This window comes from Dipodomys spectabilis, unplaced genomic scaffold, assembly GCF_019054845.1.
Source record: "Dipodomys spectabilis isolate Male_0828 unplaced genomic scaffold, ASM1905484v1 ptg000234l, whole genome shotgun sequence".
In the NCBI taxonomy this organism is placed as follows: domain Eukaryota; kingdom Metazoa; phylum Chordata; class Mammalia; order Rodentia; family Heteromyidae; genus Dipodomys; species Dipodomys spectabilis.
Window position 1 is genome coordinate 6,854,357 of NW_024870911.1, and position 26,773 is coordinate 6,881,129.

Here is a 26,773-nt window from a genome sequence, read left to right on the forward strand (position 1 = left end):
TTTTTCCTCCATAGACACCACAACTCCATCTCACTGTTCAGGTATAGGAAGGTGGTAAGGGTAAATGCTTTTTAATACTTGGACAACTTGATCCTCCATCCTCCTTACCATCCTTTCTTCTCCTCTATGTATGTTTCTTTAATAAAAAATAAATTTAAAAAATGACAGCCAAGAGCCAGTGGCTCACACCTATAATCCTAGCTATTCAGAAGAAAGAAAGAAGCATGCAAGCCAGACCAGCCCCGAGGGTCCTCTCTTGGCTGAGTAGGACACTCTGGGAAGTGGGAGCGTGGTGAGTGGAGCTGCTGAGAATCATAGGGCACATGAGGGTCAGGTTGTGCTTAGGCCAGGGCACACTTCGTGTGTGCTGACATGGTAAGAGGTAGGAAGTCACAAGTATTGCTTGGAACAGAGTAGACACATGTGGTAAAGCCTATGGGTTCTGCTTTTCAGAAACATGGTTTTATAAGCATGATGGAAAAAGAATGAAGGCTGCTTGGGTCTTGGGAAGAAGAAGAGAAAAACATCTAGATATTAAGGGAAGCTTGGCATGAGTAAATATTAGCCCAATGAGCTATGAAATTATCTGACTAAATTTTAAATACTTGGGTGTTACCATTCTGGGGAAAAAAAGCCAACACTGATATTCTCTATGACATATATCACTTCCTAAATTCTCACCAGTGACAACTTTGCTTGTCAGTTCAAACTTCTCTTCTAGTCTCAACTAAAGTAAGAAAGAATTCTTTCCCTACCAGGATTTACATTTTATTCTGAGGATAAATGTCATGTAACTAAACAGAAAAAGGAAAGAGCTGGTCTGTACGTAATCCCAGTAAAAGTAGTATTGACAGAAGTCTCACATTTGATATGTCTATTTTTCCAGAAATGGCCTGCAGTTAACATACTACATCATGGCCAAACAGAAACTGTCCTGTCACCGTCATCCATCAGCACACAGCATTCTTCACTCCCCCAAAATGGCATTCTCTACTTTCACTCTAACCCTGTGCTGAGGGCCTATCACCCTTTCAATTTATAGGATGTTTCCCTTTCCATGTAAAGCAAATGCATTTCTTTCCTACTACGGCTGCTGAAGTGACCCCCTGAATCTTCTACTTTCATTAGGCAATCTGGACACTAAAAGGAGTTAGTGAAAAGTCAAGTCAAAAGTAAAATTAAAGTACAGTTTCTGAGCTTTATAGCATGTACAAAAATGGCTCCTTGCCTTAATGGAGCTGAAAACACAATGGTGTAAATGTAGTACTTGGCAAGCTGCCCACAGGTCTCATTATTTTACAATTATACATAGATGTCAACCATCAATGCTGGCATCTAAAGCCTATGGCGTTGGTGAGGGCTTAAAATGGTTCAAGTCTGCCTTCTGCAAAAGTTACAGTGAAGAGAAGATAGGCCTGTTTAACACAGCATGTGTTTTTCCTAACTAGCCAGTGACAAGAAAGAGTTATACAGGTACTTACTATTTATAACCCATGGCCACATCCACAAAATACTTCCTTCTCTGTCGATAGATATTGTCCTTAAATCCCTTAAACAGAAAAGAGATTAAGTTATTTAACAGAGTGCCGAAAAATTAGCTGCAGAAGGCCTAAGAGAAAATCACTGTGGTGTTTATTGAGTGTTCAATTCAAATGTAAATCTTATCCTCAGATGACCGCCTTGATGACACAGGCAAAAGCAAATTGTGCTTACAGTAAAACCTCGTTCAATTTGGCTCTACTAATTTAGGATATGTGGGAATTGAGGCTAGAGTTTACCTTTCCACTAAGTAAGCAGAAGGGCTTAGTTAAGCAAATTAATATTTTGAACAATATCTTTTGGTTTTTAAGTATCATTTACGTGTAATTGATCTCAATCACAAGTTAATCTTAGCCAATTAATTAAAACAAGTCTCTCTAACATGGTTATTGAGTAAGTTAACCCAATTTTAATTGCTTTGTGTAAATAATTAATGAATGTACCATTTACTTAAAACCCATCATTCCAAATATTCATCAAATCCCCAAATTAATGTGGAATTAATGAGATTTTTCTGAATTTTATGACTTCAGCCACAGAGTGCAAAACTAATAAGAGGTGCATGCACAGGGGAAAAAGTTAACTCCATTCCATCTGAGTGACTACAAATTTAACATGTCTTAGCCAACTTCAAGGTTTTCATCTAGCATCATCCAGTTGAGAATTTAAACACCCTGTCTGGCATTTGTTTCAATCAAGTGGATTCCTTCAAAGAGGACTTCCTCATTTAGTCAACCATCTCTCCCCTTCTCAATTTTCTCCTTTTCCCTCCTTCCCATACTTCCACACAATTGATTCTTTCTGGGATTGTCTCTTCATGCTAACAGAACCCCTGGAGGAACTGTTTTCATTTAACTTCTTACCTCTAAAGACCTCATGGATGACCAGAAAGCAGTGACCACTGACAATAGATGCCAGATAAGCCACAGGGAACATGGGATTCTAGACCAAATGAGGAGGAATAAACAAAGCACTTGTAATAGCTACTCCTACTCGTGAGGTGGAAACAGGAGGATTTCAAGTTAGAGGCCAGCCCAGGCAAAGTTCCTGACACCCTATCTCAGAAACAAAACATGAAAATAGATGGGCTGGGGATGTAATTTAAGAAATGGAGCAGTAGCCTGGCAAATGCAAGGCCCTGGGAGAATGGAGGAGAAGGGATGAGACCCACAAAGGCCTATACTACCTTTGTAGCAATGTGAATCTTTCTGCAAGTTGGGGGAGGGGGTTGTTCAAAAGGTACCCAAAAACTAGAAAAATCATCCATTTTCATTTGTCTGGCTGAAGAAGAATGAGCCTCAACCCAGGAATCTTCAGGAGACTCTCTGCAGGACAGAAATGGAGAATGACCTCTCTTTCAGGAATAATAAGAGAATTACTAAGGATGGGGAAAGATGAAAAAGACCCTCAGATCACCCTAAGACCCTGTTGAAATGAAGTGCTGTGCCCAGCAACACACTCTTTCTTATGCTATGAATTGGGGAAAAACATTTTTTGGACTGAGGTTCATGTGCTGGCTTGTGAAATCCTAACATGGTACAGAGAAAATTTTATGAGCATAGTTAGCACATTCACAAATGGATCTGTGACCTATGAAAGGCCCCCTGCTGTAGAAGGTAGACAGGGGCACACTAGAAAGTGAATGTTGCTACATTCCCTAGTAAAACCAGGCTCCCTGAAGGGAGAAAACTGAAGATTCCCAAGCACCTTCAGTATGCACAAAGAAAGTAGGTTATGATAAAAGGGAAAGAGTCCCATGAAAAGAGTCCCTGGTTCCTGACAGACCAGACACCATGGTTACAGCAACATAATCTACTGTGCTTCCAGAAGAATCTCCACTGTGCCTTCTTAGCAAACACCTGCACCTTTTCCAGGGAAACAAGAGAGATTTACTCATCATGCCTCATTAGCCTAGAGTGGCAGTGATTACCCAAATGTTGTGGGCCATCCAGAGCTTCCTGGATTGAACCACAGACTGGCAAAGGAAGGGATGCTCACTGCACCAGTGATTACAGAATCACCGCATTCCTTGGCCATCCATTCTGAACCAAAGCCAGAGACATGGCTACCAAATAAAATACAGGACACCAAGTTTAATTCCAATTTCAGCTGAACAGCAAATGTTTTTATTTTAACTAGGTATCCTGTATATTTATTTATAAACTCTTGCAACCCAACACCCAGAGAGTGTCTGCTGCACAAATTGACTACCCTTTCCTCAACTGACATCAAACTGAACTGAAAACACATCCAGAGGAGTGACATGCCTAGCTCATTGCAAAGACACTCAAGTAGCCATTTGAAAGAGTAAAGCCCGAATACTCGATTCACCTGCAGAGCTTTGACTGCTACTCCAAAGCTGGCTGTATCCCAGAGGTTCTGATTTAAGCTATCTAGGGTGAGGACTTGGCATCAGTATTGTTTTTAATTCCTCACAGATGTTCTGAATGGAAAGCTGGGGCTGAGACTCACTGAACTGAGACATTAGTTATCACACCAGAATCTTCTGTATATCTTTGTATAAGCAAATTCTAGGGTCTGTCCCCCAAAAGTGAAGATTCAGTAGGCTCCAGGTGAGCTCTACGATATTACATTTTGAAAAGCACCTTAGGAAAGACTGAATTATACTTTGAAAGATGCTTCACAGTCTAGATCCTGTGGTCTTCGTATTATCTAGTGTGAGCCTGGACTGGGAACTCAATAGAAATTCAGAATCTCAAGCCCTGTAGCGTCACTTTCTAGATTTGAAACAATCTCCCAGATGAGTTCCTTTGTCCATTAAATGGCTGTCATCCTCTAGTGTGTATACGGCTATGCTTTCTTGGGAGCCGCAGTAGTATGACATATATTCTGAGCCCCTTTTGAACTATCCTAAAACTTTTTTTTTCTCAGGCATGAAAAGATTCTTAGACACTCTTCCCCATCTTCATCAAGTAAAAGCTTAAAAAACATCAACTTACCAATATCAAATTTTGCATAATGACCATTTAGAGTGCTTATAAAAAGAAATAAACGTGGGTTTAAAAAATGACAAGCGATGTAGGGGATTGCTAAGTACTTTCAATTATTTCAAGTGGCTACACAGAAAATAAGAGAAGGTATCATAAAGTGGATGTAATTAGGAGTAATGGAATAAAATTAAGCATAGGAAAATACGCTTGGTATTGGAATACATTTTTTTCACAGCAAGGTCAGTGGCTCCTGTGTCTGTTCCATTGAAATGGCTCAACTTTTTCCTCCAATCAAATGGAGAATTATTAAAGACACTGTTGAAAGTTTTTCTGATGATTGGGAGACTAATATGTGATTTACTGTGGAATATCCTGAAATTTTCAGTGATGCTGGAAAATATAATATAGTTTTTTTGCAAGACTTCAGCTTTTAAAAAAAAAAGTAATGCAGCTAAATTGAGTCTGTCAGGCTATTTGCTTGATATTTGAATTGGTTTGACTTGGTATATTATGCCAAATGACTGCTTTGATTGACAATTTCCTTAGCATTGATATTATCATAGTTTCTTTCAAATAGTGTTTCTCAAACTACCTGGTGGACTAGTTAAAGCAAATTCCCAAATGACATCACCATTAGACTTATGATCACACTTAGAGACACTGCAGAAGGCAGTGATACTATCAGATCCCCAAACTTCTTTCATTTAAATAGCAAGCATATTGGAAAACTATTAGCCTCATAAAACAAAGCATTCCTGTAAGCATGCCTGATCTGCCTGGGTTTCACTTTTTTATCTGCCTGATTTTAGACAAGGGGCACTAGGGAAGAAAAAATACCTGTAATGAATGGATGCATTGCTTACTTCTCTCAGACTATCAACTATACTTCATTCTGACCATACAGAAGTTTCAGGTCTCTTGTGTAAAGAGGGGAGGAGGAAAATAATGGGAAATGCTTACCCAAGTATCGTATTTCTTTAAAGATGGTCATTTTTATTGGAGTATAGGGGAGAACAGCAGTAGATAGATTCAGAGTAGATGCGGGAAGACATACATCTTCCATCACAGCCTTATTTTAAAAGCCTCTGCCTTTCCATTGAGGCCGGAGCCAGTCACATTACTTTACTCCTAACTTCCTCTAGTCAAGGAAAATGGCAAGAAGAATTTTATTCTCTCACTGACCCCCATCATGCCTAGTCCTTCCTAGTTTCCCATAGGGGTGATCAATTTCAGTGCATGGTTTTTCCAAGGGTTACCATCTACAGGTGTATTTCAAGCTGTCTAATTCCACAGAAATATTCTCCAGAGTGTAGCCTCTCCTCCTCTATCCAACCCTTTTTAAAAAAAATAAATGCCATGTGAAAACACCATCTTTTTAACCTGCTTCCCGCCACCACATGTGCACAGGGAAGCTTAATCATTTGAAAGTCTGCTCTCAGTCATGAGATAAAAATAATAAATGATTCTACAATAAAAATTACAGTATAGAACATGGTACATGGCCTGGCACTGTGGGCGGATCTGAAAGAGCGCGTGTAAAATGGATTTGATAAGACACTTACTGGGTGGTCGGCATCAAGCTCAGTGCCATACATAAGAACTCTGTGTGAGCATTTGTCTAACTCAGAGATCTTCTGGGGAAACCAAGGCACATCTTCTAGGTCTGTTGAAAACACAGCGAGGAGCAAAATATTAGCTCACAGATTGCATTTTTCCCTTTGCAACAGTTGTCAGATTGCAAAATCACCCGACAAGCAAAAATCTGCCCTTGCCTTCTTCCTCTGTCCAAATGTTCTCTGGGGGATTCAGCGTCACAATGGTAGACTGAAATTTCAGCAACTGAATGAGTTCATTGAATTCTGCTTTGCCACACTCACAGTCCACGAAGATTTCAACCTCAGAACTCCTTCGCCGTGACCTCCTGGATTCGATATGAACCATGTTGATGTGTTTTTCCTACAGAAGCATAAGCAGTATCTCTAAATCATATCAGGTCACAATTTTAAAAATGCTTTTTTTGTTGTTCAATTCTCAAACAACGAAGTGTCAAATACCACCAAAGAGGAAAAGACAATCTCTCTAATCTTGGATTGACTATTGTGAAAATGTTTCCAACTTCTATTAACAAGAAAAGTGAGTAGTAATATCTCTATGTAGGGTGTTCTGACTCACTAAAAAAAAAAAAAGAAGAGTACATAAAGATAGGTAAAGGGCAAGATAGAATGTAGGATGCATAAAAGCATCCTCATTTCCCATGTCCCATGTCCCACTGGTGGTACATGATTATTTTGGGGGAGGGGAATTTTGTATATTTGTATACAAAATTTTTATAATCTAGTCCCAAGATTATAATTTTATGTGTTTCTGAAAATATAATTAAGATGCAGAGTCTTGATTTTATAATGATATAAATCTCCTTTTTGAAATATTTTAAAAATAAATATTTTTTCACAAAAAAAAAATCACCTAAATGATAGGAATAGGAAGTAGAAATTGGGATGGTAGTATGATACAGGCTAAAGCATAATCCAGTACAGTGTAGGAAAAGAAAATAATCAAGAAAAGCAGCCAAGAATGAATCTCTGAAGGCAAGAGGAAAACAAATAACTTAGGGCACAAAGAGGAGGCAAAATGAAAGATAAAATGTATTGAAACAACCTTAAGTAGGACCATTTAGGTGTCATTCTTTTTTGGTACCTTTCTCTTCTTCCAAGGATAGGTTGTACAACTACCTAAGTGGGATGGATCTCAGAATCTCCTACAATGAGCAATTCCAAGGTGAAGGGTAACAGTGTTTAAAATCAAGTTTAGAACTTAGGGTTGTGGCTCAAATAATAGAGTGCTTTCCTAACAAGTACAAGGCCCTGAATATAATCACAAATACTGAAGAATATATACATATACATATATCAGGTTAAAATATCTTCAGTAACTAATTTTTCCTTTTTCTTAAATTAATTGAGGACTAAGTTTAACCCTGTCCTGCCCCACATAAGCTGGTCCCTCCCTATGGCTGCAGATGGTACACTGTGATTACCAGCACAATTTCTGATACAATTCATCAACCTCAGGGTTTTCAACACAGGATCAGTATAAGTAGTTTTCAATGTCAGAATAGGATCAAATCAAACTGCATCCTCTCCTGTGTAAAGAAGCATTGTGACCAGGAAACGAAATGTTCTATTTCTGTTTTTACTAACCCATACAATGTGTTTTCTAGATTGGCTGATAATGAACATATAATAAATATTAAGTTTCATGAGACTTCCCAAATATTGTATCACTTTGGGCTTTTAATGTTCTTTGATTGAAGCGTTTTTAGACTGGGAAACTGAGGTCCAGATGAATTAAGTCGTTTAGCTAAAGGGTCATGACTAACTGATGGCCAATGGAAAATTCAGAGCTGCAAATTCTTTCTCTAGGGAGTTTTCCACTGCACCCAGCTGTCTAATTGAATTGGCTCGCCTTTGGGCACTGAATGGACACAGCCCTAGATGAAATAATTACATGTAAAATACTACGCCAGATTTCCATTACCACTGTTTATGGTACCTGATCCTTTCGAGGTCAAAGAAAACAAGGAAATATTAGGCTGCTAATTCCCATTCTATAATTATCATCACGGTATCATAATAATGCCTCAAATCTGTATGAGCACTTTTGCTCATATTATTTTATCCCAATGATCCAGTTAAGCAGGAATTATGATTGCAACTTAACAAATAAAAACATGGATCCCAGGAAGTAGCTGGTCATTAGCCAAACCAGGAGAATACAAATGCAAATCCTCTAATTGCACTTACAACTACCTATGTACTTCACAGCTGTCCAAGGCACCATGCAAAACTGGGCCCCTTGTCTTACAGCTCAAGACAACAGTACCCCCAAACAAAATGATTTGTAAGAGAACGTATTCATTAAAAGTGGAAAGAGCTGGGTGGTGATCGCTCACACCTGTAATTCTAGCTACCTAGGAGGCTGAGATCTGAGGATCATGGTTCAAAGGTAGTCTGGGCAGGAAAATCTGAGATTCTTTTCTCCAATTAACTATCAAAAAAGCCAGAAGTGGACCTGTGGCTCAAGTGAAAAGTGCTAGCCTTGAACAAAAAAAGCTCAGGGACAAAGCCCAGGCCCTGAGTTGAGCAACAGGACTGGCACCAAAACAAACAAACAAAAAAGTCAAAGGAGCTGTCCGTGTAGATTCATAAGAAGGCAACAGCCCTTCTGGACTTTGGTGCCCCATCCACTAACAGGGTACTTTCCTTTTTTGAGGGTTAAAACCACAGATTTAAACCTGGGAATATATAACTACATTTCTATAAGATAACGGGAGTGCTAGCCCTAGCTCATATATGAGAGTAATTCATCTTGGCAAAACACACATAATGTTCTTGAAACAATGAAGCTGAAGAGAATAACACATTCCTATGCTCATGTGTCCCACTTAATGTAATGAATATGCTCTTATGACACCGGTACAATTCCAGTTTTAGCAAATCAAAGGAAGCTACTGGCTCTTGATATTTATGCCTGTTTGGCATTTTTGTGTTTTCATTTTCAAGTGTGAGGCTCACAGTTTTATAGACCTTCTCATCTGGCCACAGTCTGCAGCATTCCTGAGTGGTTAATTCCCCATTAATAAATCACAGTTCCTGTGGATCTGCTTATTACATGATTTGGCAGACCTCATGAAGTTTGATTCAGTAACGCTTTATATATGTCAGGTCTGTAGCCAGGCAGAGTTGTTTAAGGTTATGTAATGACACCTTGCACTCACCTGAAAGAGCCTCAGAGCTTTCACCAACCCCCCAGCTTCATTCTTCAAGGAGAATACAACTGCTGTTCTGCCACTCTCCGGAGCAGTGTTGCTTTGGCTGCTTCCTTTGTTTCCTGTCTTGTCATCGTTTCTGTTCGAGTTAGCTTTATTTGCCTTTAAGAAAGTACACACACACACACACACACACACACACACACACACACAAACACACACACACAGAGTTAGGATTCCACAGTTTTCATAATTACACATTTCCTCAGCTGTTCCTTCCTTCACACGCTAGAAGTCCCACTAACCACACAAACTCAAGCTGAGATTGTCCTGGTGCTTATAGCTTTCAGTCCTAAATATTGGTCTAATTTACTGTAAGATACTGATTTCCAGTACTTTAAAAGACCATCTAATGATTGAGATTTAAAGAAGATAGGTGTGCTTCACTTTCGTGGCCACACACACACACACACACACACACACACACACACTCTCACACACACAAAATCTGGCCATCATTAAATATAAACTATCTTATATGAACAATCCCTGCCTTTCTTTGTAAGTTTATTTTACAGCAAGAAACCTCATATTTTAGCTTGATTAAACAAAACAAATATAATAGCAAACATGTATTTTTGATGAGAGTATATTACAATTCAATTTTTAACATAAAGTCTTTATTTCATTATGAAACTGGCCATAATGTGTCCTGAAATAGATAAACTTACATTCTGCAATTAGGTCCACACTGGTGACATGAATTGTAACACAAATCTACCTCTGTATTGAGAACTTCACCCCGGAGGAGTGTGTTCAGCTCAATTCAACTTTATAGGAATATTATATCCTATAATATATATATTATAGGAATATATATGTGACTGTTAAAATTCAGCCACAAAAAAAGGAAAAGAAAAGGAAGGAAGAAAACCAACTAACTCATTATTGGGAGCAGGCTGAAACTGGGTGATAACTACCAGTCCCACTGGCTAAAGATAACATTGGCTGTTTTTAACAACTTAGATCACATTGTCAGAAATGTAAAATCTTTTAAAATGGTCACTTGACATACAATGCAAAATTATGATGGTCTGTTCTGTATTCTTCATATGCAAATGCAGAGTTGGGTAGAAAACTATCTCCCTAGCAAATGGAAATACACTATAATCACACTAATCTATTACGTCCTGGTGAAATTGAGCAATGTACACTGGGTATGGAACCTAGTGACTAGTGATTTATTATTGTCTTCCTTGGATTTCTCTGTAGGCTTTATTTTTGCACATTTCCACACTAACTAGATTTATATGTAATAAAAATGGCTACTTTATTATTTATGACTTGAGGGCGAGAAGAAGTTAATGCAGACATTGACATTTGACATTATGTTTAGTCATTAAAAGCTCAAATGTACTCTCACTATCTGCCTTCTCCTCATCACAAACACACAGAACCCATATATTTAATCAGCATTTTAATATAAAAGGGTCATATATTAACAATAACTCTGAGTTTTCTTTGTTTTCCTTCTAGCAGTTCATTATGACTTCAAACTTCCAGTGCAATATTGCATCTAGATATTCATGATATTTAAATATGGGGAAACCTATTTACATTTTGGTTTTGTTTTTGCAAATTGATTTAAATAGTCTTCACAAGTTCTGTGATTACTTTTCAACACTTTAGCAGTAATAATATGTCAGTACAATGTAACCCTCTGGCACACACTTGGAGCTATGATGTTAAAACAAATTTTTCTGTGACAAAATGGGAATTAGTAAACGCTCATAGTATAGTAGTGAAATGTCATTTAACATTTTTAATGATTAAGAACCTAAATACATTCTAATTTCAGAGTAGCGAAATAAAAACTATTGTTTTTATTAAATCCCATTACTAGTACTCAAATTAGGGTCTAAAGTCTTATAGATACTGTTTTTATTTTTCTAATATTTTCAATATAAAACTCCCTTTTAATACTGAAGTATAATATTATCTTAAAACATCCAAGTTTTTATAGAGAATAGTTAATTGATTAATAAGAAAGTACAGCCACACAGAACTATACTTGGAAGGAGCTGATCATTTTTTATTCCGAAACACTTATCTATAGCCAACAATACAAAATATTCATTTTGTGTTTAACGATAGGTCTTTGTAGACTTGGGGGTGGGGTATAGGAGACATCATGATCTTGTGGAAACCACAAAAATCTACTTAATTCATTTGTCCAATCTTCCTTATAATAAATGGAAAATTGAAAATTCAATACTTCTATTTTGGTTACATTTATATAAATTCTTGTTCTTTGTGTTCAGTAACTTCACATTTTACTCTGAGGAAAGAAACTTTTGCACATAGTCATCCCTACACTTACTTTACTAAATGGCCAGCAGAAGCAGACAGAAGGATAATGAGGGAACAAGATTATAAAGGAGGATGTGTGTGCTTACTCTATACCAGTGGTCCACATAACCCAGAAGACCATAGATCATGTCAGGTACCCAGAAGACCATAGACCAAGTCAGGTACTCACTGTTAAGTTGTCAAGTAGCTGGTGCTCTTCAGGCACTGCTGAATCCAGGGAAAACCCCCTCCTTGCCCAGTATTTACTGGAAAACATCATCATTGCTGGTTGCATGGATCCCAGTGTAACTTTCTTTCTCAGCAGCAGGGGGGACCAGAGGCACAGAAGCAGTGCTGGCAGGGAGACAGAGGAAAAGAGGCCTGATTCTCTAGCCTGCTTGGGGCGCTGTCCACAACCCGGTGCTGAGGAGCAATGTGAATCTTCCTCTCCCTAGGCTCCTTTATATGAGTGACTGGGGACTGATGGAAAGCTGATTAGAAAGAAACTCATTTCTGGTTGCTGATGGCCACAGCCAGATTACAGATCTGAAGCCTGGGGTTATCTGTGCTCATGATGAGATTTTGTTTTGTTTTGTTTCTTAGGTCGAGTAGCCACTTGGGAGGAGGTGGTGAGGAACAATACATATGAGGGTGTTATTTATACAAGAAAGTATCTGTCCTCTAATGTTAACTCATCGTTCAAGCCTGCTACAGGAAAGTTAGCCTCAATATTTAGGTAACTATAAATCCAAATGTTTTTCTTTCTTTCTAAAAGAAAGAAAATAGTTTCGGAAAGATCATCACTCCTAAACCCTTATGTGATATGTTTTTCTGATCTGATGTGTTATTATTGCATGTGAACAAATTGTGTGCATATATATATATACTACTTTTATAAAAGGTGCTATTTCTGAATCCTGTGATTTTTCCATGCAGACCATTGTTTGGACAATACTATTTCAAAGGACATGAAAGGAACATATAGATACAGCCCAGATACTAACTCTAGAATAATTTTCACTAAGTGGAAAATAGAGAGGCTAAATGAATATATATTTATATATGTTAATAAATATTCATGTTTATTTAATATTCAGTACATAAGCATATATTATTCCTTATGCTTTTTATGGCCACTGAATTTTTTCATCTGCACTTACACCAAGATCAAATATACCAATCTTATATGCTTAGATTGATGTTCTTATTATTCAAACTTGAGTAAACAATAGGAAAACATTACCAGTCTTTTGATGAATGGAAAACTGCTAACCAATTATTCTTGTTTAATTGGAAAAGTAAACAAACTCTGGTAGTGGCTCAGCTTGCCGTTGAAAACTAATTTTTTAAAGAGGAAAATTAGGGGGTCGGGAAGGTGGCTCAGCGGTAGAGTGTTTGCCTTGCATTCATAGGCCCTTGGTTCGATTCCTCAGCACCACATAAACAGAAAAGGCCAGAAGTGGCACTGTGGCTCATGTGGTACAGCTCTAGCCTTGAGATGAATTGCTCAGAGACAGTGCCCAGGCCTAGAGTGCAAGCCCCGTGACCAAAAAAAAAAAAGAGGAAAATTCTTCAAAACCAGAGTAGATAAGCTAATATTAATAGGATTTTAATTGTTTCCAGAATCTTTGGATCATATATTATTATCTGTTCCAATTCTGGATATATTCCTGTAGCTTATTTTCTTCTAATAATCAGTTATGATCAGCTAATAGGAAAGGCAAGTTTAAATAAGTTGAAGTAATGATAAAAACAGCTAAAACTGCTAAGAACTTAGTATTTGCCAACTTCTATGTACTTTCTATGTATTGTTATAAGTCAAAATATGATCATACATCACAAGAACATTAATCACTCCTAGTCAGGTATGGGTGGCTCACACCTATAAGCCTTACTACTCAGGAGGCTGAGATCTGAAGATTGGAGTTTGAAACCAGCCCAGGAAAGAAAGTCAGTGAGACTTTTATCTCAAATTAACTAGCAAAGAGTCAGAAGTGGAACTGTGGCTGTAGAGTACAGTGCAAGCCTTGAGAAGAAAAAAGCCCAGGGACAGTACCTAGGCCCTGACTTCAAGCCCCAGGACTTCCCACCCCACCACATACAAAGATTATTGCTGTTTCTTTTTTATATAATAGATCAACTGAGGCAAGAAAAGCTTAGAAAAGTTGCAAAGGTTTATACAATTAAAGAAAAGGGTGGCCAAAGCAGTATTTAAATTCAGACAGTCTGCCTTTAGAATCTGTGGACTTAACATTGCATTTACAGTTTCATTAGTATTGTAACAAGGAAAAACACATTAACAGAAGTAGGCTCTATAGACCATAACTAAGGTATGTTAGCTGTACCAGTTTGGGAAGATGTGTAACACAACAAAATTTGTTAAACACTCCATTTGTGTTAAGTATTGACACTGAATGCTAGCAATGTAAAGGTAAATGAGATACAGTGCCTTCCCTCAAGGATATTATAGTCAAGTGGGAAGAAACAATTATTTACAAATAACTAGGTGAAACAAGAAATACTGTAGTGTTCAGCACTACCTTGAAATACTGAGGAGAGGCTTCTGGAAGGAGGCCTAAACGGAATATCACAAAGTGAGTTTTCTTAGTTACATAAAGAAATGGGAATAGTTAGGAGATAGTTTAGGATAGAGAGAACATATTTTAAATATATATAGAATTGTTCTTGCTTAGCAGTGATGGAGTACAGGTGCAGGGCAAGTTTGTCCAGTAAAGTATGATTAAGGAAGAAAGAAGGACCCAGATTATGATAAACGTTGTACAGATTTTATCATCTTTTTTCTGTAGGCAAAGGTCAACAACTGCAAAGGCTTTATGCAGGGCAATTACATAAACATGTTAACATTTTAGAAAAGTAGCATTTTAGGTGTAGACTTAAAGCCAGAAGACTGAAATCACTAAATTTGGAATAATGTAGCCAGGAGGTGATAATCTGAATTAAAGCAATAGCATAAAATACGCAATGTAAAGAACCAGAGATTAAGGGGGTTAAAGTCCATAGGACAATGTCCTTGTTTCAATATGGAAGCAGAAAAAATACTTAAAGACATTTATTTAAGATATTTATTGATGGTATTAAAGTTTTAACTACTTTTGTTCCTTCTAAAATCCTACTAAAGCATCTTGGGAAACAACAGCAACAAAAATCTTGCAGCTTTAGAGAGAGATGAAAGGATTATCAAAGACAGCAGACATTTAAAAAAAAAAAAAGCCAAACTACCAATAAAGAGGATTAAAAGGCAACTCACTTTACACCAAAGAATACCCTAAATATTCAATACCTCTGGGCATGGAAGTAGACAGAGAAGACTGAAAAACAATAGTTCCAGCCTACCAAGCAGTTAGACAATTGCAAAACTAATAAGTTATTGTAATCAAGAAGAGAGTAGTACTTCATAAAGATAGGCATACAGGTAAATGGAAGAGAACTGATCATCTAGAAATAACCCTTACACTTATGATATATATATATATATATATATATATATATATATATATAAATTAAACACCCCAAGACACTTCAATAGGAGAAATAATTGTTTTTTAATTAAATGGTTCTGGAACACCTTTGGATTTACACATGCACAAGAATGAAGTGGACTTCTACCTCACATCACAAACAAAGGTTAAGTCAAAATGGATCATAGATGACACAAATGTCAGAGCAAAAACTATAGCACTCTTAGAAAACATAATAAATCTTTGTATTGTTGAGTTAGGCAATTCTTACAGGTCATACCCAGAGCATAAAGATTCAAAGAAAACAAACAAATAGTACTTCATTAAAAAAATTTGAAACTGTAGTTCAAAGGACACCTTCAAGAAAATGAAAAAGACATCCCACATTGCAGAACAAAATATTTGTAAATCCCGTGAGTCATAGAAAAACATAGAATGAAGAGTTCTTGCAACTGATCAATGAGAAGGAAAAAAAAGAGACAATTTTTCAATGGGTAAAAGGTTTAGATAAACATTTCCCCAAAGATACAATCAAAATGCATGTGGAACAAAAATAATGCTTTACATCATTCATCAATTTGGTGATGATGATAATCAAACAATTTTGATTGAAATATTCAAGCAAAACACAATGATATACCACTTCAGATCCACTAGGATAACTAAAATAGAAATACAGATAATGACACGTATTAGTGAAGCAACAGAAAATTTGGAGCCATCTTACAATACTGGTGGTATTATAAAATGGTGCAGTCACTTTGGAAAAACAATTTGAGGGTTCTTGGTTACTATATGGAAAAGAACACAGTTGCTTTGAAAACATATTAGATAGTTCTCAAAATAATAAAACAAAGTTAGCATAGGGTTCAGCAATTTTGTTCCTAGGTATATACCACCAGAAAAATCAAAAGTGCTATCCACACAAAAAGGGTACCATCTAATGTAGTATTATTCATATGTGAAAAAATGGAAATAACTCAAATGTTCACCTGGTGAAAAGACAAAGTGCTGAATGCTGTCAATGAAGTATTATTTGCCATTATAAAAAAAAGAAATACAAGAAAAAAGAAATACTGATACATACTACAATGTTGGAGAAGCCACCTTGAAAATATTACAAGTGAAAGTCACAAAAAACTTTCCATGTATTATATGGTTTTAGTTCTATAAAAAGGTCTAGAAGATGTAAAGAAAGAAAAAAGAGAGAGAAACAGAAAGTAGATTGGTAGTCCAGATACTGGTGACCCATGCCTGCAATCCTTACTATCACTTGGGAGGCTGAGATCTAGAGGATTGAGGTTCAAGGCCATCCCAGGCCAAAAATAAAAAAATTACCAGACTCCATCTAAAAATAACTAGCAAAAAAAAAAAAAGCAGAACTGGGAGCATGCTTCAAATGGTAGTGTGCTTGCGTAGGTCCAAGTTCAATCCCCAATACTGGGGCGGGGGGGGGGGGGGAGAAAGCACATGTGTTGGCAGGGACTACCAAGAGGACAGGAGTAGAGAGGGATTATTGATATACGGTTTAAGATTGATGAAAAATTTCTAAGATCAAATATTGGGGATAGTTGTACAACTGCGTGAATACATTAAACCTCACCAAATTGTACAAATTAAAAGTGAATTTTATGACACATGACTTATACCTTCTCTATTCTAGATAACCAAACCAACTCCCCTTCTTCCTCTCCTGCCTCACAGGTAGATAAATACAGGTTACTCTCTAGAAAGGATCAAACAAAGGCCTCTGTACTAAAAAAGCATCAGGTCTAGTTGAAAATATAGGAGGCAATGATTAAAATTAGATAATATCAATTATTGAATGTTCCAGGTCTCAGAAGATGAACAGCCAGGAATTCACCCTCAAGCCATATAAAAGGTTCTCTTTAGGGAATCTGAACAAAGACTTTGAGAGACAGGGAAGCAAACAACAAAATAACGAGATGAAAGTCAGAAGTCTTGCCACTGCAGAGAAAAATGGAAGAGAGAAAGAAGGGACAGTTTTCACATAACAAATCCTATGGAAATCATGTGTATATGACCTTATTACAAAACCATTAATTACACACACACACTATAAATAAACCATTGGTAGGGGCTGCCTACTTCACTTATGAGGGGTAAATGAAGTACATAAAAATTTTAATGTTACTGGAATGATAAAACATCAACAAATGCTACCATTATACCACAGCAACCAAACAGACATTGCCATTAACACAAGCTTAAAGCTGTTTTTCTTTCCCAACCATACCATGTTGCTGCTACAGCCTTAGGGCACCCTTTATTTTACCTCTAAGGCCATTTGATCATAAATTTGAATCATGCATTCCGGTTTCATCTGAACCACTGTCTCATTCTAACATAAACTCACTCTCCGCTGAACTTTAGTTTTATCTTCTTCACATGGGCTTAAGTAGTCTTACCTTAAATATTCTATCCTTCCTTTGTTGCTTTAAAAAACACAAAAGACACAACTCTAAATATTTCATATTTTGACAATTAATAAAATCTGTGTCTCAGACCCGCCTTATTGGCCAATATAGCAAATAATCAGAAAAAGTACCCTAAACTAAAAATCTAGACATGTCTGCATCAGGCATGTTTGTGGTGTGAGAAAACACAGTGTAAGACAATGTGCATTTTATTAGGGAACAAATTGATGATTAAGGATATAGGCTGCTGGTTTGGATTATTAGGTTACTTCAGTAGCATTGTTACCAAATTGCCTTTCTTGATTTAGTTTCAGATTATATTATCTATATATCTGAATGGTCAATACAGTCTCCATTCACAGATCAACTTCACTTTATCTTTGCTTATATTTTCCCCTCAAAACAATATGTAAGAGCGATGACAGGAATGAGTACATTTCTGGGTGTCGTAAACACTAGCCATTTACAATATGGATAGAAGTGAATGAACATTCACAAATTTTCATAGGAACACAGTATGGCACTTATTGAATATGACCAACAATTCTATAAAGACTTCACTCAGGGGCTGGGAAGGTGGCTCAGTGGTAGAGTGCTTGCCTTGCATGCATGAGGCTCTGGGTTCGATTTCTCAGCACCACATAAGCAGAAAAAGCCAGAAGTGGCGCTGTGGCTCAAGTGGTAGAGTGCTAGCCTTGAGCTGAAGAGCTGATGGACAGCGCCCAGGCCCAGAGCTCAGGCCCCATGACTGGCAAAAAAAAAAAAAGACTTCACTCAGGAAAGCAAAATGGCAGGTTCCGTGATGGAGCTTTATCTTGTGTTTGTTATAAATCCACCTATTCTCTTCCAGATGAGTATAATTGCGAAGTGGAGCTTGCTTTGACCTCTGATAGCAGGACAATAGTATGTTACCACCCTTCTGTGGACATCCCACATGAACACACTAAACCCATCCCTCGATCAGATCCTGTACATAATAATGAAGAAACACACAATCAAGTGCTGAAAACCAGATTGGGAGAAAAAAATCAACCTCTTGAACAAGGGCCTATGATAAAACAACTTAGCAAAATGTTCTTTACTACTAAGCATTGCTGGTATCCTCATGGACAGTATCACAGACATCGTAAGAAAGTGAATCCTCCAAAAGACAGACGATATCAAGGTTCTAAGAAGAATCAGAGAGAGAGAGAGAGAGAGAATCATCCTGCTCTTTATTTTCCATTTGAAGAAATACAATCTCGTGTATTCACCAATAGGGTATATAGTAAAGTAATAAAAATTCTTTTCATAAACTGCAAAAAAAAAAAAGACTTCACCCAGGGTCAGGAGAGTGGGATTTTCTAATGCCTCAAATGAATTTTTGATCTCCCCTTTGCATTGTTGCGTTTTTTTAAGTCCACTTGTGTAGGTTTTAAGTAACTTCATTAGCTATGTATATAATGTTTTGTGAACACCTTGCAAATAAAATGGCATTACATAGAAGTCTGGGTTAGTCATAAGTGTGTCACTGCAATCTTACTTCCTCTTGATAAATTATATAGTTTTAAACTATAGACAAAAGTTATAATTTATTTTAGTGTACCATGTAGTTAAGTTAGATTAAGAGTAGATGCTAGTAATATTGAGTAATTTTTGCTGAGGAACCCAAAATACATTATAAATTGCAGAAGTGAGTATCAATGGGGGGAGGAGATGCAAGCAAACTATTAGGTTGGTGTATGCTTTAAAGTTCATCCCTTCTTATTGTCTTCAACATGTGGGTAATCAAAAAAAGTTTACAACACAAATGTAGTAGACTGGAATACTGGCTTAAAACCAAGAAGACAAGTTTTTCAAGAAAAAGTAAGTCAGGCTTTTTACTGAATCCCTCCCCAAACACTGGTGTTTCCCTTTCAGATGTGTCCACGTTCTCATCCCACATCTCTCCCTCACTAACTTCACATTGGCTTTCACTATTGGTATTGGGGAGTTGGACAGGGCTAAGAGCGAAGAGCTTTTCTACAGGTGTTTCTCCTTTTTGGGGTTTGTTTTAATGGAGGATGTATTCTTATGTCTGGAATGGGCCCATTCTAGTCCTGCTGGGGTCAAAAGGAACAAGTTAGGAAAAGGAATCAATTCTGAGTGGTGGCTCCAGGATTCTGCATTGTCTACATTACTATTCCTTAGATCCCTTCCCTAAAGAAATGAAACACTGAAACAGCCCACCAAACTCCATATGCTGGAATTTATGAAGTTGTATCAATAGATTCTTTTCTCTCTTCTTTCTTTACCAGTCAATAAAACTTTAGTATGATTCACATTAAATAAAGCCCAAAACGAGTTTAGAAAGCAGTAAGATATGAAGAAACTAGTGAGAACCATGAAGTAGGTTTCTCTTCATTTGCATCTACTAACCTAATAAAGAATCCTGGGAAGCTAAAACAGAATAAATATGTTTCAAAGCTAATCAGAAGCTTAAATTAAACAAGTTAGTCAATTTATTTTCAGATTTATTTTATATCCTGACAGATGTAAACAAACATATCTTAAATTTTCTTTCTCTACAAGGAAGGGGAACTAATAACATTATTCTTTCCTTTAAGAGTACAAAAATACAAGTACTTAACTTCACTCATTAACTGAATAATTTTCTTTTATATCATCTCTTTGGGTTAACTTCACTCTAACTGGGTAATTTTATTTTATATCATCTTTTTGGATTAAATGCTACTAACTACAAATACACTAGATAATTTAATACTTGACTGGCAAAAGTGTGTACCCAAATTTTTTTGGCCTATACTCCACGTGTCCCACAGGCAATGACCACTGTATGTAGTTCAAATGCTGGGCACTCAGAAGCGCTGTCATGGCTCCACACTGGAAAACAATTTGCTTTGCAATCTGTGAACTACAGAAAAGATTCTAGTCCCTGTACAATAAGACCATATAACCTTTAATGCAATCTATAAACACTGCTGTATTTGTTTTTAAAATGGTCTACTACCTGGGTCTTGTGCCTTCAAGCAGATTAGTTTGGTGTTGGAAATATCTATTTCCAACTCTCATAGCAAAACTCCATCACTGAGGTCAGTAATCTTTTTAATTAAAAAAAGCTGACTCAAAATCCATTGCTCATTGATCACAGCTAAGCTTACCAGAATTCATTCTTTTTATTGTTTTTTTTTATCACAGAAAGATATCAGGAGTAATATAGACATTTCAGAGAGGTATATTTACCAACCAACCTTTCATTATTCTAACATTTCAATTTCATCTTTACGCAAATACGATACTCTTGATCCTGACAAACCTTGGAAAAGAGATTTTTTTATCAATTTTTTCTTTACATTGAGTTAATAAACAGGGTAATTTCCCATAGGTGCAAAGTACTTTAGGTATCATGAGTTTCAGAAATATGTGCAATATAAACTATCCATGTCTCTCTTATCACTTAAGAGCAACACAATTCTTTTGCTATGCCTAGATGGATAGCCTAACAGGAGTCTACTTACAAAGCAATAAGAAAAAACTTGTAACTAGAACAATGCTCAAAAACACATAACTTAAAATCCTTTAGGATCTCAATAGAAGCATCATTCGAAAGGTAATTTATTTAATAACAAGTACCAATAATGTACCAATAGATGTTTAGTATCATCACTAGCTACTGAGAGGAACCTTTCAAACCTTGTTTCATATTCAGAAGGCACTGAAAGTTAGTTGTTTTGTTTTGTTTTGGTTTTTTGTTTTTTTTGGGGGGGGGGTCCGATCGTGGGGACTGAACTCTGGGCCTAGGCACTGTCCCTCAGCTCTTCAGCTCAAGCCTAGCGCTCTACCACTTGAGCCACAGCGCCACTTCCTTTTTTTTTTTTTTTTTTTGCTTATGTGGTGCTGGGGAATCGAACCCAGGGCCTCATGCATGCAAGGCAAGCACTCTACCACTGAGCCACCTTCCCAGCCCTGAAAGCTAGTTTTCTTCAAAACATTAGAATTAAAGTGACAGTCTAACGTGGACTGACAAACAGAACAAATTGGTCTTAGAAATTCAAGAAACTGGCCAGGCACTGGTGGCTCACGCCTGTAATCCTAGCTACTCAGGAGGCTGAGATCTGAGGATCATAGTTCAAAGCCAGGAAACTCCGTGAGACTCTTATATACAATAAACCACTGGAAAACCGGAAATGGTTCTGTGGCTCAAGTGGTAGAATGCTTGCCTTGAGCTGAAGAGCACAGAGGTAGCGCCTAAGCCCAGAGTTCAAGCCAAATGGCCGGGGGGGGGGGGGGGGGGGGGGGGGGGGCGGAATTACTACTTAAATCTTTTAAGACTTGTCTGACCATAAATCAAAATGTTAACGTATGACAAACACAACATGTATTTAGTCCTCAAACTTCTGAAGGTTAGCCTAGATTAGCCTGTTAAAAGCTAAGATGTTTGATAATACTTTCAAAGATTCTGATTTAGTAGATCTGAAGTAGAACCAGAACATGCATTTTGGAAGACCCAACCAAAGACCTAGAAATGAGTATTTGATATTTTAACTGAGATTCAGCACATAAAATCATTGCCATTATTAAAAAAAATTTACTAGCTTCATGCTAAATGATTTATTACAGTCCTCAGGTCTTAAAAAAATACTCTTCTCGCTAGGTGCAGGAGGCTTACACCTGTAATCTTAGCTACTCGGGAGGCTGAGATCTGAGGATTACAGTTCAAAGCCAGCCCAGATAGGAAAGTCCATGACACTCTTATCTCCAATTAACTGCCAGAAAACCAGAAGTGGTGTTGTGGCTCAAGCGGTAGAGCACTTGCTTAGAGCTGAAGAGCTAAGGGACAGCACCCAGGTCAAGTTGAAGCCCCCATGACCAACACAAAAAATACACTTCTCATAAATATGTACATATATACACAAGACACTATACACAATAGTATGTGTGTATGTGCATTTCTCTGAAAAATCTCAAAAGATGCCCAAACTAGAATGATGCTACCCTGGTATTAACTGCATATAAATGAAGTTCCAAGTTCTTCGATAAACATTTTTAGGTTGCTTCACATAACCTATCTTTAGTAATAGGCATGATTATGTGAACCTCCCATTTGAGTTAGTTGGTATGCAGAAAAACTTTGGGCAATGTCAAGCTCAAGAAGTACTCACTACCATAAAGGTTGTTTCCTTACTGTTAAAATAAGCTTTAGATGAGCACCAGTGTCTCATGCCTATAATACTAGCTACTCAAGAGCCTGAGATCTGAGGATCACAGTTCAAAGCCAGCCCAGGCAGAAAAGTCTGTGAAACTCTTATCTCCAGTTAACCACCAGAAAACTGGAAGTGGCACTGTGGCTCAAGTGGTAGAGCACTAGCCTTGAGCTGAAGAGTTCAGAGACAGCGCCCAGGCCCAGAGTCAAACCCCACAACTGACCCAAAAAAAGTAAAAATAAAAAGTTTTAGTCTCTAAAACCAAGTCTGAAATTGTCTATAAATGAAGAGTTGAAGAATATAAAATATGAAATTATCAAAATATTAGAAATCCGTTTTACAATTTTATATATCACAGGGTATAGCACACATTTACACACATTACAAAGGTACAAGTAGAAGTGTGCAAACAAAGATAAACTAAGATATTTACTTGAACTATATATTCTAGCAATCTCAGCAGCTCAAGTTCACAGAGCATTTTCTAACTAGACTTTGTGGACTAAGACTTTACTATATTATCATTTCCATTTCAAAAATGTACTAGATAGAAATGCATACCATTTAGTATGTTATGTTTTTATAGTAGTTTTATATGAAAACTTAACAAAAGTTTAGCTTATTAAATGTATTAAGAGTTTTTTTTCTAAATCTGAAGTAGACATCATATTACGTAGTAGAAAACAACCCAAATGCCACTGTCCAGGAAGAACAAGGAGGACATCAAGATGTTCTAAGCAATTTCCTGAATAACAGGAAATGAAAAGCTGGAGATGGTGAGTCTTCCATCAGTTTACATTTTCTCTGAATAGGCTTACTCATTATTAACTGATGAATGATAACACAATATTAAAAACTAAAATCTAATGGTTCTACTCTTACGATTGTCAGTTAATACTCCACAAGGAAAAAAGTTCCTTTGTTGTCTAAATTTCTGGGGGGGAGGGGGGGGAGAAGGATCTATTTGTGGGGCCATTTTAGAATCCCACAACTTTTATTTTGCATTCAGCATCAATTATAGTAAGTTGCCATGCTGTAATTATCTCCTCCAAGGCCATACTATAACCATTTCCATGCTGATGGAAAACATTTGCCATTACAAAAGGAATTATCATGTGTCTTTATCACTCACTACAACTTATTCCAATGATTTTTATCAGTAACATAAAAAATATGACATATGGAAGTCTCATATTTTGAGTATTTGAGATTCTGGTAAAGAACTAGCACACTATTTTTAAGTATAATTTAACTGAAAACATTACTTCAACTTCAAGTTTATTTTAATGATATGTACAAGAGTTAACAAATTACAATTAAAACGGAATCAGTTATGTTAATTACACATAACTTAAAATCATGCAATACTGCATGGTAAAAAAAAAAACAGCTTCATACACACAAAAAAAATATTACTTTGAGACTCATGATAGTATCTTAAATTTTTGACACATCTTTTCAGAGTATTTTATAAAAATTTAAAGATCTGATTAATCAGTTAATGCATTATTAGGAAAGGTAATAAACATCACTAGTAAAATGAGGTTACAAGCAGTTAATTTTAAAATTACACCAGGTAAAAGGTCTACTGTAGTCTCATGAATTTAATATTCAGTTAAGAAAATAGTTTTGAAAAAGATCTCATATTGAAGCCACGTATTAATTTTGAAGAATTGGGTTATATAAATCAATAAGTCAAGTTTATTTAAATAAAATATGCCTATCCTTTCTTATACTCATAAATAGTATTTATATAGTCTTTATATACAAGTGAAGAAAAATCCAATGTAAAAAATATACTGCCAATCCACTTATCATGGTCGAAATAGTTCTTTGACCATACATTAAATTGCATTGAAGAGAATGCCCAATTTAAATCACATTCAACCAGCATAAATATTTTAGCTGAATACTATTGTAAACAATAGAAAATTTTCATTTTTTTATTTCATTGCTGGATAACAATCTACTTCTCATCTTAGAATACTATATAGTCAACATTTAATCATATCCAAACCCACTAAAGAGTAAACAAAGAATGTTTTTCAAAGTGCATAATTTCCAGCTCATCCACTTGTAATATTTATCTAATTCCAGTTTATCAGCAAGAAAATAAATGTACTTGGCTATAAAAATAGTAAGGAATGTTATTGAAGGGAAAGGCTATTTGGTAGAAGTAACTACAAAAATAATTAGTTTAAAACTTTGTAAAGCTTTAATGCAAGAACATAAGTACACTGTCTTTCCATAAATCTTAAAGCATGATCAAAATCAAGGTTTTAAATATCCACTTTTCAAGTACTTGAAAAAGAGTTTCAACAAAGTGTCTCTTAAAAAAAATAGGCAAGACAAATGATCATGCAGGTGTTAATCTGCTGACATTTGAGGGCACTGATAGCTGTGTCAGGCTGTCATCTACAGGTCCACTGGCATCAATGGCAGGCAAGGTGCTACTGTGAAATGCAGACGTAGGATCAGTCATGCCAGTACTTTCATCTTCACCAGTGTCAGAATCTGGTGTTGTAACTTCACTGTCCTGAAGCCCCAAGATCTGACAGACTGCTTGTGGTAATTCCTAAGTATGAAAAATCAACATAAGATCTTTAATAGCATCAAGGAAAACCAATCACAAAGAAAACACTTTTAATGAAGACTATTTTGATTCCTGAATATAAACTTGCTGAACATTTATTCTAATATTAACACATCCTTCTCTCACTATCCTTCTCCACTTTCAAATGAAACCCTATCATCTATCTATCTATCTATCTATCTATCTATCTATCTATCTATCTATCTATCTACATTCATTCATTCACTCATAATCATTTACTATATTGATACTGGGGGGCTAGAAATCAGGGCCTGAGCATTGTCCCTTCAATGAACCACAGCTTCATTTCTGGCTTTTTGGCAGTTAATTGAAGGTAAGAATTTCACAGACTTTTCAAACTGAGAACCTCAGATCTCAGCGATTACATGTATGATCCACTTCTGCCTGGCCTAATCATCACTTCCTCTTGATTCCTTTCTTCTCTTCCCTTCCTCTTGATTCCTTTCTTCTCTTCCCTTCTTTCTCCGTCTCTCGCTCTCTCTTTCCTATGTGCTTCCTAGTTCTCTTCAAACTTTCTGTAAGCAAACACAAGCTGGTACAAAAGAAGCACCAGGATGGCACCCATACCTCATTGAGTTCAAGCCCCAGGATCAGCATCAAAACAAGACAAAACAAAAACAGACAAGCCAAAATATACCAGAAATATACTGATAATTCATTACATTTTCTTTCTTTCTAGAAATAATTAAAAACTTGATACAAATGCCATAGGCTAAATACTATTCATTTAATTATCTCTGATTAGCATCTGTCTTTATTTGGAGATACTGTATATTTAATAATAGATCCTGTTCTGTATTCATTAAAATGGGTAATGTATCATGGCTTAAATTCTATAGCCTCATTAATTATAGAAATATTTTCATTACTTTTACATTTTGCCTGATTATTAAATGTTTCTCATCTTGCATGATTAGTCAATTGTTTTCAATTAAGTGCTGTAAATGAATGGTAAACAAAAAACTGACTGATGTTCTGTATCTTCCCTTAATTTCCTAACACTGGCATTTAATTGAAACAAGAAAATCTTCCTTGATCCTAGAAAAGAGCAAAAAGTGATCTTGCAATTATTTGAAACACTGTATACCTTGCATTTTAACATCTGTAGAGAAATTGCTTCTGCCTTGCAAAGTATATCTTCCACATCAATTTTCATGGACAATTCATTGATATGCTAAAAAACAGCAATAAAATAAAAGGATAATCAAATCTGAAAGCACATTGTATTTTACTATATAAACAATTTACTACCAAATATATTCCAATACAAATAAAACCTTTAGAATAAAAAATATACTACAAATACATAAGAAGTCCAACATAACTTTCATTAGATCATTCCAAGTTTTATTAAAGAATAGCTATTACATTTACAGAACATTAAATCTAGCAGCTGTTCCAAGTCTGCCAAACTCAAAGTTATAAACAAAAGACAATTTTTAAAAAGCTAAA

General features: G+C 36.3%; 2 protein-coding genes across 4 annotated transcripts in view; both read right to left on the bottom strand.

Moving 5' to 3' along the window:
* Window positions 1-11,902, bottom strand: part of Tph2 (tryptophan hydroxylase 2) — a 95,401-nt gene extending 83,499 nt beyond the window's left edge. The window contains exons 1-5 of one of the 2 annotated variants that reach the window (XM_042698928.1): window positions 11,798-11,902; window positions 9,268-9,420; window positions 6,263-6,446; window positions 6,053-6,153; window positions 1,482-1,549 (exon numbers count right to left, since the gene is read on the bottom strand). In XM_042698928.1, coding sequence (XP_042554862.1) covers window positions 1,482-1,549; window positions 6,053-6,153; window positions 6,263-6,446; window positions 9,268-9,420; window positions 11,798-11,902 — 611 coding nt within the window. Of the gene's footprint in view, window positions 1-1,481; window positions 1,550-6,052; window positions 6,154-6,262; window positions 6,447-9,267; window positions 9,435-11,793 lie in introns of both variants that reach the window. The other variant, XM_042698927.1, reaches the window with a different exon arrangement.
* A 12,070-nt stretch (window positions 11,903-23,972) lies between these two features.
* Tbc1d15 (TBC1 domain family member 15) overlaps window positions 23,973-26,773 on the bottom strand; it is a 63,800-nt gene continuing 60,999 nt past the window's right edge. For both annotated transcript variants that reach the window (XM_042698695.1, XM_042698696.1), the window contains 2 exons: window positions 26,409-26,495; window positions 23,973-25,282 (listed from right to left, as the gene is read on the bottom strand). In XM_042698695.1, coding sequence (XP_042554629.1) covers window positions 25,064-25,282; window positions 26,409-26,495 — 306 coding nt within the window. In that variant the 3' untranslated portion in view covers window positions 23,973-25,063. The remainder of the gene's footprint in view (window positions 25,283-26,408; window positions 26,496-26,773) is intronic.